The sequence below is a fragment of the Populus alba genome, chromosome 9 (assembly GCF_005239225.2).
Source record: "Populus alba chromosome 9, ASM523922v2, whole genome shotgun sequence".
Classification (NCBI taxonomy): Eukaryota; Viridiplantae; Streptophyta; class Magnoliopsida; order Malpighiales; family Salicaceae; genus Populus; species Populus alba.
This window is the reverse complement of record NC_133292.1, coordinates 828,051-844,885: the sequence shown is the minus strand read 5'-3', so window position 1 is coordinate 844,885 and position 16,835 is coordinate 828,051. Positions and strand designations below refer to the sequence as shown.

At 32.4% G+C, this 16,835-nt stretch overlaps 1 protein-coding gene across 4 annotated transcripts; it reads left to right on the top strand.

Moving 5' to 3' along the window:
- The first annotated feature begins 1,574 nt into the window (after window positions 1-1,574).
- Window positions 1,575-10,150, top strand: LOC118034611 (protein DECREASED SIZE EXCLUSION LIMIT 1). Of its 4 annotated transcripts, none has more exons than XM_035039948.2 (14): window positions 1,575-1,893; window positions 1,975-2,037; window positions 2,111-2,182; window positions 2,290-2,346; window positions 3,020-3,225; window positions 4,181-4,236; window positions 4,336-4,429; window positions 5,195-5,261; window positions 6,525-6,607; window positions 6,682-6,773; window positions 7,868-7,974; window positions 8,498-8,561; window positions 9,525-9,678; window positions 9,772-10,150. In XM_035039948.2, exons 1-13 carry the CDS (start codon window positions 1,790-1,792, stop codon window positions 9,549-9,551), a joined length of 1,092 nt encoding a protein of 363 aa, XP_034895839.1. In that variant the 5' UTR covers window positions 1,575-1,789; the 3' UTR covers window positions 9,552-9,678; window positions 9,772-10,150. The 4 variants fall into 4 exon arrangements, with proteins under 4 accessions (XP_034895839.1, XP_034895838.1, XP_073267549.1 ...); XM_035039947.2 differs by having other exon boundaries at window positions 9,515-9,678; XM_073411448.1 differs by lacking the exons at window positions 9,525-9,678; window positions 9,772-10,150 and adding an exon at window positions 7,414-7,568 and having other exon boundaries at window positions 8,498-8,515.
- Window positions 10,151-16,835: the final 6,685 nt, after the last annotated feature.

Below are 16,835 nucleotides of genomic sequence, written 5' to 3'. Positions count from 1 at the left end.
CTATGCTTTGCTAATTTAACAAACGCAGTTGGAGCCTTGAGATTTTGAAAACTCAAAGTTGAAAACCAATAAAACCCTTCTAAGATGATTAAGTCTGTTAACAAACTAAGGATAAAATCTTTACTAAACTATCATAATCCATAGTAAAATGAGCTTACATCTAATGTTCATTTAGGATAGTATTTTAACCAAAGTTTTAAGAACTTTTAAGAATGTTTTTACTTTAAATTAATTTTTTTAGTGTTTTTAAATTATTTTGACACAGATATTAAAATAAATTTTAAAATATAAAAAATATTATTTAAATAAAAATAACTTTTAAAAAATAATTGTTATTACTTTTCCAAACATTCATTCATGCAATGCAATCCACATTAAAAAAAAACCACATGCTTTTGATTTGCTGTTAATTTTAGGGGTAAACAAAAAAACTAAAAAATCAATTAAATCAAGAAAACTAGAAAAAAAATAACTGAAAAAACCAAACCGTGAAAAAAAACCGATTAAACCTATTAGAATTTTAAAAAAACTGATCGGTTCGGTTTTGATTTTATAAGGCTGAAACCAAAAAAATCAAATAAAACCCAAACAAAAAAAACAGAGCCAAACTAGAAAAAACCGAGCCAAACCGAAAATACCGAGATAAACTGGTTTGAACAGTTTTTGTTCTAAAATAACCAAACCGAAACTGGTTGGTTTGAACCGATTCTGATTTGATTTTGTTTTTTTTTTTTTAAATGGTTTGTTTACTTTTCTTGATAAAAATCAAACCGAACAAAAAATGATCACCTATAGTTAATTTTAATGCCATGCCTTGTATTTTTTATGGAAATCATTTTCCAAACTTTCATGTGTTTGTTTGTCATTAGAAAAGTTGGTTAACGAAAAACACTTTCCAGTCAAAGAAAAATTTGGCTTGGTTTATAGGAAATTGTTTTCCTTTTATTTTGAGCATAAAACACTTTACGAAAGTTGTGAAAAAATTAAAAATATTATATTATTTGATAATTATATCAAATTTGGTTCTTAATTTTTTGATTGCTATATATATATATATATATTAATTTCACCCCTTATAATTTGATTTTTATATTAACGTTGATTCGTATTTTTATAATTGTTATTTGTTTTTTTCTTATTATTTTCTAATTGAAATTTTTTATCTATCAAATTTGGTCACCATTGCTTTAATTATTGTTTATTTCATTTGAAATAATTTATGAAATGTTAATTATTATTATTATTTTAATTTCTTCATCTTAAATTTTTTTATTTGTTTGATCTTTATTATTTTGATTATTATTTATTTTATTTGAGATAATTTATGATATTATATTTTTTTCAATTTCATTTTTGTTCAATTTTTTAATTTATAAAATTTATTTCTCATTATTTAATAAACTTGAAAAAAAATATTAATAAGTTATTTTCTAATTTATTTTTCATAATATAACTAAACACTAGACTTATTTTTTATTATATTATCAAATATCATGAAATAATTTAATTTTTTATTTTTTTTTAAATACTTCCAGTAAATAAATGTACCTAATGTTTAATTATGTGCGCGACAAAACTGGGTACAATTAGAAAATCCGAGCACAAAAGCAAGCCCAAAATAAACCAAAACAAAAAAATCTCAAAATATTTCAACCACGCCAGAAATTGAAGCAGCAGCGACAGCCAGAAACAACGCCGGAAACAACCACGGTGACGGCGAGGCGGCTTCTCGAACAACGAATAATAATCTCTACCATTGCTACACCATACAGTATACAATATTCAAAGAATGAGCAAAAGGCCAGCACCTGATCCAGTTGCAGTCCTTAGAGGCCATCGCGCCTCTGTTATGGACGCTTCTTTCCATCCTTCTAAACCTTTGCTTTTCACCGGGTAGGATTTTCACTATTTTATTCCTTAAAAAAAATTATATAATGTTTTCACTTATCTATACATGTACGTATTTATTTGCAGTTCTACAGACGGAGAGTTACGGATTTGGGACACTGTACAGCATCGAACTGTATCATCTTCTCGGTATTCATTTTATTAATTAATTTTAAGCCTCTTTTTTCTGGGTATTTGATTGTTTATTTTGTATGGATTGAAGGGTGCATAGTGCGGCTCATGGGATAATATCTGTGGCTGCGAGTCCTTTGATTGGTGACAACAAAGTTATCAGGTATTTTTTTTTAATTATATTGTTTTCTTGATAATTTATTTACTTTTGAGGTTTGTGTAATGTTTCATGAGGTTCTTTTGGACGTATGGTTTTGATTTTTTTTGTAGCCAGGGTAGGGATGGAACTGTAAAGTGCTGGGATATTGACAATGGTGGTTTGTCGAGGTAGCAAGCTTTTCTTTGTATATTTTTTTTAATTGCCAGATGAATTATACATGGTGTGGTTGTGATTTATCAGAGAATTTATGATTTTTTATTTATTTGTTTAAACCAGTTATGTGTGGTTGTGATATGTTTGCATGGTCCAGCAAACAAGATTGCTATCATTCTTCTTTTGAAGTGGCATTTTCTAATCTCTCCTATCATTTGAGTTTTGAGCCAACTAAACATGGTTGAAGATGCATGTCAAAATGTGTTTGTTTGGGCATAGTTCAACTCTGTTTTGGAAAATTTAGTGGACTAGTCATACTGGAAACAACCTATTAGTATAGGCTTTTATCTCAAGTTAGAATGGGTAATTGTGTCTTTTATTATCCGCTTTGTTGACTTTTATTGGAAAAAAACTTGACTAACGAATGTATCTTGTGGTAGTATTTGAATAATAACATCTAGCGAGACATTTGATGCCTGTGTCTATTCCCTTCTTTAAGCATTTGACGTTTCTTATCAGTATGATTGAAAATATTTAACAACCATGTATGTGTTTAGGCATTGGCATAAGTTGCTAGATCTTGGAAATTATACTGGCTGATTTGACCTTAGATGTCTCACATTACTTAATAATGATCATCATTGAATGTTATCTTAAGCTAAGCTCAGATTTTCTTTTACTTGACAGGGAACCTTCACTAACTATCAAAACAAACGCTTACCACTTTTGCAAGCTCTCTTTAGTGAAGAAGCCTAATTCTAGTGTGAGGCAAGGTGAAGGGCCAAATTATAAACATGAGAAGGATGCTACAGAAACTGTTGATACCAATTCTCTGGGTGATAAAGGAATAAATTATGAAGAAGATCCAGTTGAGTGCTCCAACCCCCTTGAAGGTTTACCCAACTTTTGACTCTTAATGTTGCTACTATGTGGGATGCTGTGAGACTTGATGCCTTTTACTTATTTATATATGCCTTAATTATTATACTGTTGCAAAGTTGGCAACCAACTCTGATTTAGTTGATGCCTTCTAACTAGAGATGAAATTCATTTTGAATGATACAGGTCTACAGCTGTTAGGATATCTGATGTAGAGAATTATTAAATGGCAAAACAGCTGCAATGTTATTTGTCATCATTTGATTTAAAAAAATACGCGGAAGAGACAAAATTAGCTTTGGAATTTAAACTTTTTAGGATTTTGGTTGCTAATTACCAGGATGAAGGAAAATAGTCTGTAATGCATCCTGAATGTGGTACCAGATGATGTCTTGAGAGCCAATTATTATCTACTTACTACCTGAAAAAGGAGGAGGAGGAGGAGGAGGAGGAGTGCTGATAGTTTTATTTTTCAAGCCATGTGAAGGAGAATCTAGGACTTCTTTTCTTTAAGAAAATCAGAAATAAGAAGCAAAATTGGGGGTGTGTACTGGTTGTGTAAGTAAGTTTGAAATATAATTATACTATCCTATGAATATGGAAAGTAGCCTGCTGCTTAAAACTGTTCAGTTTTGGGATTTGTTGTTGATGGAGTCGGGCTCAAGCAATGTGTTATTTTGTGGGTGATAATGTATAGTTTAGGCTAATTAAATTGATCACCAACCACTTATCTTTGGATCCAAATTCTCTAGCTTTCCATGGCAAACATTTTCAGTGCCACAAAAAAGATCACTCTTATTTTAAGAATTTTATGTGCAGAAGATCAGTCATTATGAAGTGACAAAATGTTTTTAGATTTCCCAGGAAGTGATTGCTCCAGTATACTATTTTTTATTTTATTTTCTCTGTATTGGTCTTTGTTGCTGCATAATTTCTTGTTATAAGGATTAACAAATTGATGTGTATCAGATGTGCATGCTGATGGACCAAAGTACATTGCTGTGGCAGGGGAGCAGTCTTCCGAGGTCAACAGGCATACATAGAGTATCGTTTGCCATATAATTACTACTTTGAATCTTTGGTTGCCCAGTTGCTCATAATTTCTGTATTTCAAATATGTAAAGGTTGAGATATGGGATCTGAATACTGCAGAAAGGCTTGCAAGATTGCCTCAAAGCTGCATTGGTGGTTCATCTAATATTTCTACTACCAAAAGAGGTTTGTTTCTGCCAATATATGAATTTTGAAGAATGGTAATACGGCATAAATTTTTGGATCACCTTCTCCAAAGTAACTTGATAATGATGTATTGCTAATAAGATATGCAGTCTAGCTTCTAAACTGAGAGAAAGATAATAGTTTAATTTATTGTTTGTGGAACAATTTTCTAAGATGAGTGTTCTTTTTTGGAGAGTGTAGATGGTATTATAGTTTCTCAAATCAACAGCATCCAAACTTGTGTCTATTCATATATTTTCTTGGGTTTTATGATTGATGAAAAGGAAACTGTATTTTAATTGGCAAGTGAGAAATACCTTATTGTTTTTACAGTTAATTTATAAGGAATTGTTTCTTGGGATTTTAAAATGGATCCTGATCATAGTCTCCTTTTTATGCATCAATGGCCTACCGAGGGATTATTGTCCAATCGTGATCCATTTTTATTCCAATAATAGAAATTTTATCCATGTCATCAGATGCCTTTTTATGCATGGACATAAAAACATATTTATTATGTGTGATCATGTTGGATATGAAATTATATCAGTGCTATCACAAGTCTTAAGAGTAGGGACGTGACCCCACATATTGATAATTAAAATAGAAAAAAAAAAGAAAATTTCATAGCAGAACTTCCAGTGGTTAAATACACAATTAGATTGGATACCATCAGAATCATAGGGATTTCTGTATTATAAAGTATTACATGCCTTATTCTACATATAGACATCAACAAAGTTGTTACCAAGTGTTTATTTGCAGGAATGTGCATGGCAGTTCAAGCATTTCTACCATCAGAATCACAGGGATTTCTGTATATCTTGGTTGGGTATATACTTCTCCTTTCTCTTCTTCTTAAATCTTAACTGAGTACCTTAGTAGTTTGGCATGTTTAAAACTTACTAAAAGTCATATTGCTCGTTTTTCCTATGAATCAAAACTTTTGGGATTCTACCCATGTTATTCATTAAGCAATATTCTTCCTTGTGCACACAAAATGATAATTACGAGAGGTGAAATTTTGAGACTTGATGGTGTGCATCTGTGATGAAGAATTGATCTAAGGATTATCTACTGTCTTGAGTGATGATTCAGAGGATCAAGTTGATCAAATAGCTTGGTTTTTTGAAAGGATTATGAAATAATTTTAACAGTGGTAATTTGTGAAAAAGAAAATTGTGTGGAAACAAATTCACAACTGTGAATGATTCACAAGATTTGATTTTTGAATGAATGAATACTTCTTTTGTTTTAGATTTGATTTGCAACTAATTGTACTACAAATAAGCGTATTACTTCAGAAATCCTAGGATTTCAAATACATTTTCCCTTCATTACTGTCACCATTCCACATCAAATTAATCTCTTATCAGAGATTATAGAAACAAAACAAAACTTCCTTGATTGTCTAAAGGAAGAGGTAGCTTTTAAAAGAATAAAAGAGTAGCCTGAATCCTCTAAAATCGAAGAGAAAATTGAATTTGTGAATCAACAAATTCTACATGGTTAGTCTACCATATGAATCAGATTTTAATAAGAGAAATAACTTAACCAATGGACAGCCATTGTTATGAATGCTCGGCACTTGCAAATCTGCAAAAAAGAAATAGAGGAATTCTTGCAAAAAAGTCCTATATGCAAAAGCCTTAGCCCATGGAGTTGGCAAGCATTTTATTTAGAAAATGTTGTAGAACTAGAAAGGGGAGTTTCATGGTAAAATAATTATATAATTCTCTGGGCTGTTCTATTCTTCTCGAGTAGACTTGTTTTTTGAGGTACATGAATGTGCAAATAAATGTTTTATTGGTGAAAAATCATATAAAAGAACGTTATATAGGTTTCTCCAAAATATTGAGTGCAGATAAACAATTAGTGGAGTGAGAATTCACCACTCAATATTTCTTATAACCAATTAGATTTGAATTAAATTTGTCTCCTTCAGGTCTTTAACATTTAAATCATAGCTAAAGGAGTATCAAGTCCCTTAAAGTGAAATGAAACTACTGAATTTTTATCTTACCTTTTGTTGGTTGTCAGTTACGAGTTCAATATCTGTACTGTAATTGTGTTTCCTTCTCCCTGCTTGTGGCAGTTATGAGGATGGTTCCATGCTTTTGTGGGATATGCGAAATCCAGGGGCTTTTGTAAATTCTGTTAAGTTCCATACAGAGCCAGGTAGAACCTCATACCAGGAGGCCTCTCACCTTTTCCCCACAACTAAGTTGAATATTTGCATGTTCTGTCTGCAGTTCTAAGCCTATGCGTCGATGGGTTGTGCAGCGGGGGCATTTCAGGAGCTGCTGATGACAAAATTGTCCTATTTAGTTTGGATGTTTCTGTGGTAATTTTCTTCGTTCGTGATTCATGAAGTTCATCTACTCGTATAATCTTTCACTTCTTGGCATAAGAAAGTTCTGCAAGTGATGGATGGAATTCTTATTTTTATGTGACCTTTCTTTTGGTACAAGTTTGAGCAATCATGTGCTTTTAATTTTTTTCTCGATTTGCAGGTTATGACAAAATTCATTGATCATTTTTTCTGCCTTTTGTATTATTGACCATAATAACTCAGACCATCAATTTTCTTTTTTGGTTGAGAACATATGACACCTATGCCCCTCTGTCTATGTGCGCATCATGGTTTTGGTACGGTCTGCCTCATTTCAATGTTGGCAGCTTTCCTGTTTACATTGAACAGAGGGATGAGCTTCGTCCCGTTCCTATAAACAGCCTTTCCACGAGTGACATTATTATATCTATAATGGTCAGATATAGTATGAACTGGTTTTGAGAAGAAACTTGGTTTACCACGGGTTGGTAAAACAAATGAATAGAATATGCTTTGTTTTTTATTGTAATTTCGGAACAGCTCTAGTTTCACAGCAATAAGATAAATCATGTGGTATTTGAAAAAATGATAATATTCCCTACAGGTATTGGCTATTGAATCTTGCATCTTTACTTTGACTATGTTTTGATAGGTAATATGTTCTGAGCTCAAATTGATCGCTTATAAGTCCATAAAGATCCATCATGAGTTGCTTGTGGAAGTCATAGGAAGATATATTAAAAGAAAAGACGTTACAAAATTATACAAAACTCATCAAACCTAACTCAGCAACTTCTGTCAATTGAGGTGATTATCTTTATTTTGATTTTTAGCAACTCAGAATTCAAAATATATCAGTGACCAAAATTGTGATCAGTAATAATACATGTACCAGCTTGTACGGTGCGGGATCCTAGTTTTCTTATTTCTCATGTCTTGCCTTTGATACCAGAGTAAGGATATATAACTATGGCAAAGGAAATTCTTTTGTTTTCTCTTTCCACAAACATTTATTCTTAATTCCAGCTGATTGATTTGCTGATTTCTGTACACATTTTAGGTGTCATTATATAACCTCATATTGAATTGTCCATTATTTAATTCAGGGCTCTTGTGTGATGAAGAAAGAGATTAGCTTGGAACGACCTGGTGTATCAGGCACCTCAATTCGACCAGATAGCAAAATTGCTGCCACTGCTGGTTGGGACCACAGGTCGGTAAAATAAATGAATAGAATATGCTTCTTTTTTGTTGTAATTTTGGGACAGCTCTAGTTTCACAGCTATAAGGTAAATCATGTAGTCTTAGGAAAAAACAATAATATTCCCTATAGGTATTGGCTATTGAATCTTGCATCTTTACTTTGACTATGTTTTGATAGGTAATATGTTCTGAGCTCAAATTGATCTCATATAAGTCCTTAAAGATCCATCATGAGTTGCTTGTGGAAGTCACAGGAAGATATATTCAAACAAAGGATTTTCATCGATAGATTTAAAATATTGGAATACAAAATTATACAAAACTCATTAAACCTAACTCAGCAACTTCTGTCAATTGAGTTGATTATATTTATTTTGATTTTTAGCAACTCGGAACACTAAATATATCAGCAACTTGCACTAATATGAGAACATATCAGCGACCAAAATTATGATTGGTAATAATACATATACCAGCTCGTACAGTGTGGGGTCCTAGTTTTCTTATTTCTCATGTGTTTCCTTTGATGCCAGAGTCAGGATATATAACTATCGCAAAGGAAATGCTTTGGCTATACTGAAGTATCACCATGCTACGGTATTTAAATCCAAATTCCTATTAGCAACAATGTCACCTTTTTTTTTTCAGTAACGATTATGTAATCAAGGGCTTGGCATTTTACTCACTCTTTATTTCAATGTGAGAATGGAATCTTTGGTCATCACTATCTTTTTATCTCATTCAATTTGACTTTCCATACTTGCGTGAATGTGTGATCATGCTTATTAGATGTTTCTTGTGTCTTGACTTGCTTTGTAGAGTTGTTGAACTTCCTGTTAGTCACTCTTTAATTGAACCCTCTCTTATATGGTAGCTTTTTCTCTCAAAAATAAATTTACTTCTGCTTGGAACTTTGTCCATATGACAGTGTGCCATCTTTTTTACGGTGATCAAAGCTAACAAGGGAATGCATCATTGATGAAAACACCTTGAAACTTTCAACGGATACGAGCCTAAATTGATAGAAAAATTTCTCTTCTTATAATCAACTTAACAATGCCCAGTATCCTATCCTCAAGACATATATGCCCATTTGGAGAAAATAACCCACAAGAGACCACAATGTACTTTATCTATAGATTGTTCTCTTCATGCTCAACCAAACTAAGCAATCACTGGATACCTCATTCACAGGACTTCATCTAATTGCTAAATATTGTGTGATTGAAGAAAAAATATGAACTCATAGAACAGGCCACCCCTGTTTTGTTGCATGGCATATTATGTTTTATCAGATTTTCAGCAGCATAGTAGAGGGCTTTCTTTAGCAATAGCAGTGAAAATAGGAAAGAGATATTTGTGTGCTATGATAAATAATGAATTTGATCCCTCTATTTTTCACCAAGATGTCAATTTCTATCTTCAAGAAGCCTTTTTAGAGTTTTAACTTGATTTTGGGTAATGTATGGTCCTCCTTCTAATGGTTTACTCTGACACAACTTCTTACTGCTGTTACATCTATGAAAGTATACATAATACATTTATTGCAGTGCAATGCAGTTACATATTCAACCGATTGCAAGTTAATGGCTTCTGCTTCAGAAGACACAACAATTGCATTGTGGGAACTGTATCCTCCCCAAACTTGAGACGACATGGTATTTATGTATGCTAATCCAACATGGACCCATAGTTACAAGTTATCTCAGCAGGGGTATGGCATTGTTCTTTTCCTTAATTTCTGTTCGTGCTATGGAAAGCATTGAAAGATTGTCTTTTTATCTTCATTTTTTTGGTATTCTTGTAGAGATGAAGAATCTATTGCCTGTTGCATGTCTCCATCTATGGCGGTTATAGAGAATTGTACGGTAAACAAGCATTTGAAGTTCTTATGGGCTGAAAACAACTTAATTTGGCACTATCTCCATTGTGGAATGCTGTTGCTATATACTTTTAGGATGTCAAAATGTGTCAAAGCGGCATTAATAGCATTCCTAGGTGAAAACCCCGAGATCATGAGTTTTTGTCCATCACCAAATACATAGTTGGACTTTGATCTCATACCAGAAGACCCAATGGATTTGCTATTGATTCCAGTAAAGGACACCGGGTGGTGTTAACTTGCCCCTTGCAAAGAATTAAAGCAATGTTCTCATCACAATCTTAATATATTCACTGTTTTTTCACTTCTTAGTCATCATTACTATAATTTTCATGATTTTTTTTTATTATGGTTTATTTGCATTTTAGAAACTATAATTTTCTCGGAATTATAAGGTTTGCCGGGGAGTTGGTTAGCAGGGATGGGTGTAATCAATTCATTATATTAGATAGCTTCTTTGTTGTCATTTGAAGAATGTCATGCTCCAACTAATAAACTATAATTCATTATTTACACATTTCTTTTCTAATAATTTTATCTTCAAGAAAAGCAAGGCCGGCCACAAAGGCCTCATAAACTATTGTATGTTTTGATTTGTATTTTTATTTCATTTGATTATAATATTTAAATTATTCGGTGTTAAGATTAGGAATCCCTTTATTAGAATTATATCACTATGCATGGCGAGCTATCACAAATTCATCCATCTAAATCTGAGATCTAATCATTACTAGATTTTGGTGTTCAAAGACTTGAAATCTTTGAATTTATAAATTAAAACTCAAAATTTAATAGAGGGTTCCTGGTCCAAACATGATTCATGTACTAATTTATATATATATTTTTTTAAAAAAAACCCTGTATAAATCAAAATGCTTTGGTAACTCAAGAGTTATTTATATGCTTCAGCCAATAATCTTGGATAAGAAAAAGTTAAGAAGTAATACCAATATAAAAGAAAGGCAAAATCATCATATTATTATTTAGCCAATAATTTGAAAGTGAAACTTTGGTGGGACGCTCGACAAAATACTTAGATATCTCTTTCCAACATTAATTTGTTAATTATTAGTTGAGATACAAACAATTTCTCACCACTTTAAATATATAAGTTGGCACTTAAAATATTTATCGGGATAAAATTAATTTATAATAAGAAGATATTGAAGACTTGCACAATCCTTTTCAATTTCTTTTTATTATTATTATTATTATTATTATTATTATTAACATAGCTATTTAGGTCAGTTTGTGCACATCTCAATAATTCCACGGGTTTTGAAGTTAACGATCATGTAAGTCTCTAGTGGTTCTGAGGAGACTCAAACTTGTAACCATTAAGAAGCAAACTCAAGGCCTAATCAATTGAGCTACCTTTCAAGATTTCTTTTTAATATCCTTGATATATAAGAAGATGATAGGTCAAAATATTCTTCAGGACACATTCAGGTTGTTTGTTTAGGAGGTTGTGTCTGTGTTTGAAGCCAAACACAGGCGCAACCTGTTTGGTTCTCCCAAAAATACAGTTTATTGTGTATGGGGGACCCGCATATATTTAAAACAAAACACAGATTTGCGGAAAGCAGCTTCCAGTTTCTTTCTGCAAACCTGCGGAGGCATGCAGTGGAGAGTTAATTATAATTCACTCTCCATTGCAACCCTTCATAGTGGAGTTCAACTACTGGACCAGGTCCGATCCAAAGCTAAATACATTGAATCGGGTCTGACTCAGTAAATTTTTATTTATTTATTTTTAATTGTGTTTTATTGATGATGTAACATTTGCATAATTTGAATGCAATCCCAATTTTATTCTTGATTATATTTTACCTTGATGTTGCTGCGCGCTTAAAAAACCAAGTAAACTGTAGTCTTTGTCAGATATATTTCATATGTGATGGAATTGTAGATAATTTGAACAATAAAAATATTTTATATAAAGTATTATTTATTTCATGATGTAATAACAATATTTAAATCTATAATATTTAAATTCAAAACCATCAATTTCAATCACAGTTTTTAACCAAACATATATAAATATCCAAACCAACCTCAACTAAAAGTACTTTTTATAAAACAACTTTTTTCAAACCACAACCACAAAAGCTACCACAATACCAAACACATTTAATTGCCATTAATTCTCCAAGATTTTTATCACAATGGCTTCTACTAAGCTTTTTATTTCTTCTAAACACCATGTCTACCTAGCAGTTAAGTATTCTAATTCTCTTGTTTTTGCGTTTCAAAAGCACTTTTAAAAAAATTTATATATTTATATTTTTTTTCTTTGCTTTAAATTAATATATTTTTTAGTGTTTTCGAATCATTTTGATACGCTGATATCAAAAATAATTTTTTAAAAAAATAAAAAAAACATGCATTTTCAAGTAAAAACACTTTGAAAATCAGTCACAACCACACTCCTAAACGGACCCAGATGCTTTCAGAAAGATCCAATTAAATAGCATCCACCTCCGGCTTAGAAGATTTTAAGAAATTCTATTACAACCAAATTCTTGACCACTTCAACTTCATGCCCGAAAGCTACACCATTTTTTAACAAAAAATATGTGATCAATTTTATGTATTGGGGCGGTGAAAATGCTAGTTTTAGTTTTTGGTTTTTTTTTTTTTTTTTTTTGTGTATAAAATCACTATTCACTCTTTTACAAATCACTGTGTATTGGAGCAATGAATTTTTTTTAAAAAAAATTCTATTTGATCCTTGTACTTTTTCTTTGCACAATTAAGTCCATTTTGAGCCACAATTAACACCTAATTACATGGTTTTTTTTTTTTTTTTGGAAATAGGGTTAAATTAAAAGACAAGGAACTGAAATAAAAAAAATACAGGTAACATAGGCGGTACTTTCAAATTAGTTTGTGAAGTATATTTTAATCCAACTTTTTTTGCTATAAGATGACTGATCCCAAACTTTATTTTTCTTATTTTTTCATGGGAGGAGAGAGAGAAAAGAGTCGTTGGGTTCCGGTTAAGAGAAAGAAAGTTCTTTAAAATTGGTGTTAATGAATTCCACGAACTGAGGGGAGTCCTATGATGGTCATTTTAAACTTCAATGTAGCCTAAAAAACCATATTTAGGTCAAGGATGCAATATTTTTTCTCGGTTTGATTTAGTGGTTTGGACTTTTTTGGGTTTAATAGGTTGATAGGTTAGTTTCTTGGTGTTTTAAGGGTGTCTTTGTGGTTGGAAAACAAGATTTTTAGGCAAAAAACCTGTAGGCCTGATTTTCCAACCACTACAGTGGTAGCTGGAATCTTGGCTAGTAAACGACATGTCTGCCATAACGGGCAACGTGTTGTCTGTCTATTTTTTTTTCCCCAAAAAAATAAGGGCAACCCTTCAAAAAATTAAAAAAAAAAATAGTAGGCCCAGGTGTGCGAGTTTAGGCTTTTTATTTAATTTTTTTTTCATTTAATATCTTTTTTAAAAAGATTAAATATTTTTTGTTTTTTTAATTAATATCCCTACTATATTATTTTTTTTTGTTTTTTAATAAAAATTATTATTTTTTTAATTATATTTATGATGTTAGTATAATTTATTTGTTATATATATATATATATATATATATATAAATTAAGAATATTTATTGGGTGTCAATTAATTGATGGAGCTTCTTCCGGAAGTGATACTCTAAGTAGAATATATTTTGGTCTTGATGCTCTTCTTGGAAGCTACTATTTGGGATATGAAGTTGATTTTCAAAAGGTTTGGTAAAGAAACATCATATTCTCTAATGCACTGAAAGATTCTTATAAAATCGGCGGATAAACTCCAAAAATAATATAAGAAAAATGTTTGGATGTACTTTATTTTGCTCCTAGTAAAATTTAATAAATGCAGTTTGACTGAAGGGCCACCTTAAGATAATAAATTCTTATCTATTTAATTTCTTTTCAAGAATGGAATGCAACAACCAACGAACAATCTATTTAGTATGGTTAAATTTTAAAAAGTAGGTATAATTCCTTTATTTGTTTGATGAATTGATTTCTTTTATTTAGCAACCAAGGAATTATATAAAGCTGCATCAGAAGAGGTATAGATTAAGCACAAGCATAAAAAGAAGGTGAGTGAATTCCACAAATACTATGAGAGAGCCTTGAAGGTCTTTTTTGTTCTTACATCTTTTTTCTTTCTTTCTTAAATTTATATTTTTTTTAATACGAGTAATTGTTTTTTTTGTGGGTGGATGGGAACATGCATTGGGTATTATGGGTGATGAATCCAAATTTAACAAGCCCATAAAACCCTTTAAAAATCCTAAAAACCCTCAAAAGATCCAAAAACATTTATATTGGCTCGAGATACCATGCTCGAACCCAACTTTTACCAAGGTACATGGGCTTGGACAAGGAAGCCCAGGCCTGCCATCTGGGCACACACCCACTACTTGGCGTGTTGGGAATGACACGCTCAACCTTACTGGGCATGCTATTTTTTTTTCCCATAACCCCACGTGAATCTCTTAGTATTTTATATTGGTCTAAAATGTATTGTTTTGAGTACAATACAACTCAAAATATCATAAAGATGATATTAACTTTAGTCCCCTCCTCTCAAAAAAATAATAACAAAACTCATGGGTTATAAATACAACATGAATCCTTCACGCTCAAGGTTTACAATCTCTCCATTCTTAACACTTTCAACATATATATTTTCAAAGTCTATCTCTCTAAAATATCATTGCACTTTCTCTCTTTATAAAGTTACTCACTTAAGCATCGAAAAGTCCCTACATCCATTAAATGAAACCTTTTGTAGGTACTAGATATTAGCCATCTTGGCTTACTAAGCACCACTTGCTACTAACTTCTAACCACTTGGGCTTTCCATATTAAGTCATCAAATACCTTTCCTAGATAGAATGGATCAGATTGTTTAAACTAGGAGATTAATCATTTATCCAACACATCAATCTTATTCCTAAGCATCTTGGATCTTAGGAGTCATCAATTGGCGTCGTATGTGGAAAACTAATAAAAAAGCTATCAAATTCTAAAACTTGTTTTTTTAAAATTTCCAAGTCATTCCATGTCACACAACCAAGACATATTTAGGTCAGAATGGAGGATAAATTTACCCCGTTACCACAAACACTTCTACCTAGTTAGACTTTCAACAACTCACTAGTAAGGTACAACTCCTCACTTAGACTGTGTTAACAACCTAATGGCAAAATAAGACCTTACCACCTCAACAAGTTTTGACACTCTCAGCAACACACAATGTTATTGCCACCAGCTGCACTAGGCGCCTCATAGATGATTACGCTACCCAAAAGAGATTAAATATAATGACAAACATGAAAGTCTCTCAATGGGTCACTTGTGCCATGGCGATACCTATGTATAAAGGCGGTACTCCAAACATCTTCCCTCTAGCTATCGTGAGGTGGACACAGTTACCGTAATCATTGTTCCATGACAACCTTTCTAGGCTTCTAAGAGAAAGTATGTACATGAGCATATCCAGGAGAATGGCTACATCCTTTAAAATGGAGGCGTTGTTCCTTGTTTAGATGAGTATTGAACAATTGACTCTTTAAGGACTATATTCTACAAAAATGAGTCTGGACAACTATGATGGCCTGACCGACCCAAAGGAGCATGTATAAAATGTATATGGTAGCTTAGAGTTGTTCATCTAGGACAATGACTCAATGTGCACAATCCTCCCCACAATCTTCTATAGGTTTATGCATACCCAACAAGAGGGTGAGTCTACATGGACATATTTAAAGAGGTTCAATGAGGAAATGCTCAAGGTGAAAGAATTGCTTGAGTTAGTAGTTTTAAAGGCCTTGATAAGAGGGGTAAGGGAACATGCTTTCTAGATTTATGCCTTACTAAACAGAAGCTTGCTCAATGTGAAGTAAATAATGAAAAATCACATACGGATGAAAGAGGTCAGTTTGTTATGACATGAGCCTCCTTGTTTTTATAAGAACAACTAGCATGAAAGACCTTTAAAGTGAAATCATTCTTCTAGTAACAATGAAAGCTCAAAAAAGAACCTTGAGGGATTAACCCATGGTCATTTGGTGTATCCTAAGGATCACTCATTCAAAATTATTAGGGCAATCAAAGTAAACACATTAGCACCGTCTCCAAGACATGTTCCTTTTAAGAACCTCTCTTATACCTGTTACTCAAATCACCTCAAGATGTATAATCCTTAATAGAAATGTAACTTTACTTTTTAAACAAAAATAATGTATCTTTTTCATACATTTCCTTACTACAGATCTCTAATGGGGGCTTTCAAACACCTTTCAATGAATAGATTGACTTGGTCTCTTTAGTGCAATAACATCACTCTCCTTAAAGGGGGTTAACTTGGTCTCCTTAGAGTAATAGCCTTATAATTTCCAAAGGATAGGTGTGAGATCTCCCTATTATAATGGCACATTCTATTGGTAATGCCTAATGGCCTTTCATAAAATCATCAAGGGTTGATCTTAGATCAATTATTCTTTAGGTGATGCCAAAAGGCCTCTCACCAATTCACTAGGGGTAGATCTCGGATCCCTTATTCTCCAATACAGTTTTGGACTAGCATATTTTCTAGGTGACACACAAGGGTCTCTTATTAATTCGTTAGGGGTTGGTCTAAGAACCCCCCCTCCCAATTCCTTTTAGTGATACCAAAAGACCTCTCACTAATTTGTTAGGGATTAATCTTGATATCTCACCTCTCTAATGTAGTATTAGGCTAACACCACTCTTTAATGAGGGGCTCTCATGTCTTATACCATCCTAGAAAGGTCACATACCTTTCACACACCATTGACCACTCTTCAGTAGAGGGCTATTAAGTTCTCATGCCATTGATAGGAATGCTATAGACCTACCAATCTTTGGTAAGATCTTTGCTCAATTGAGGTCTTTCATGTCCCATCCCATCCTAGAGAGGTTACATTCCTCTCATACGTGCGACCACTCTCCAAGGGTTT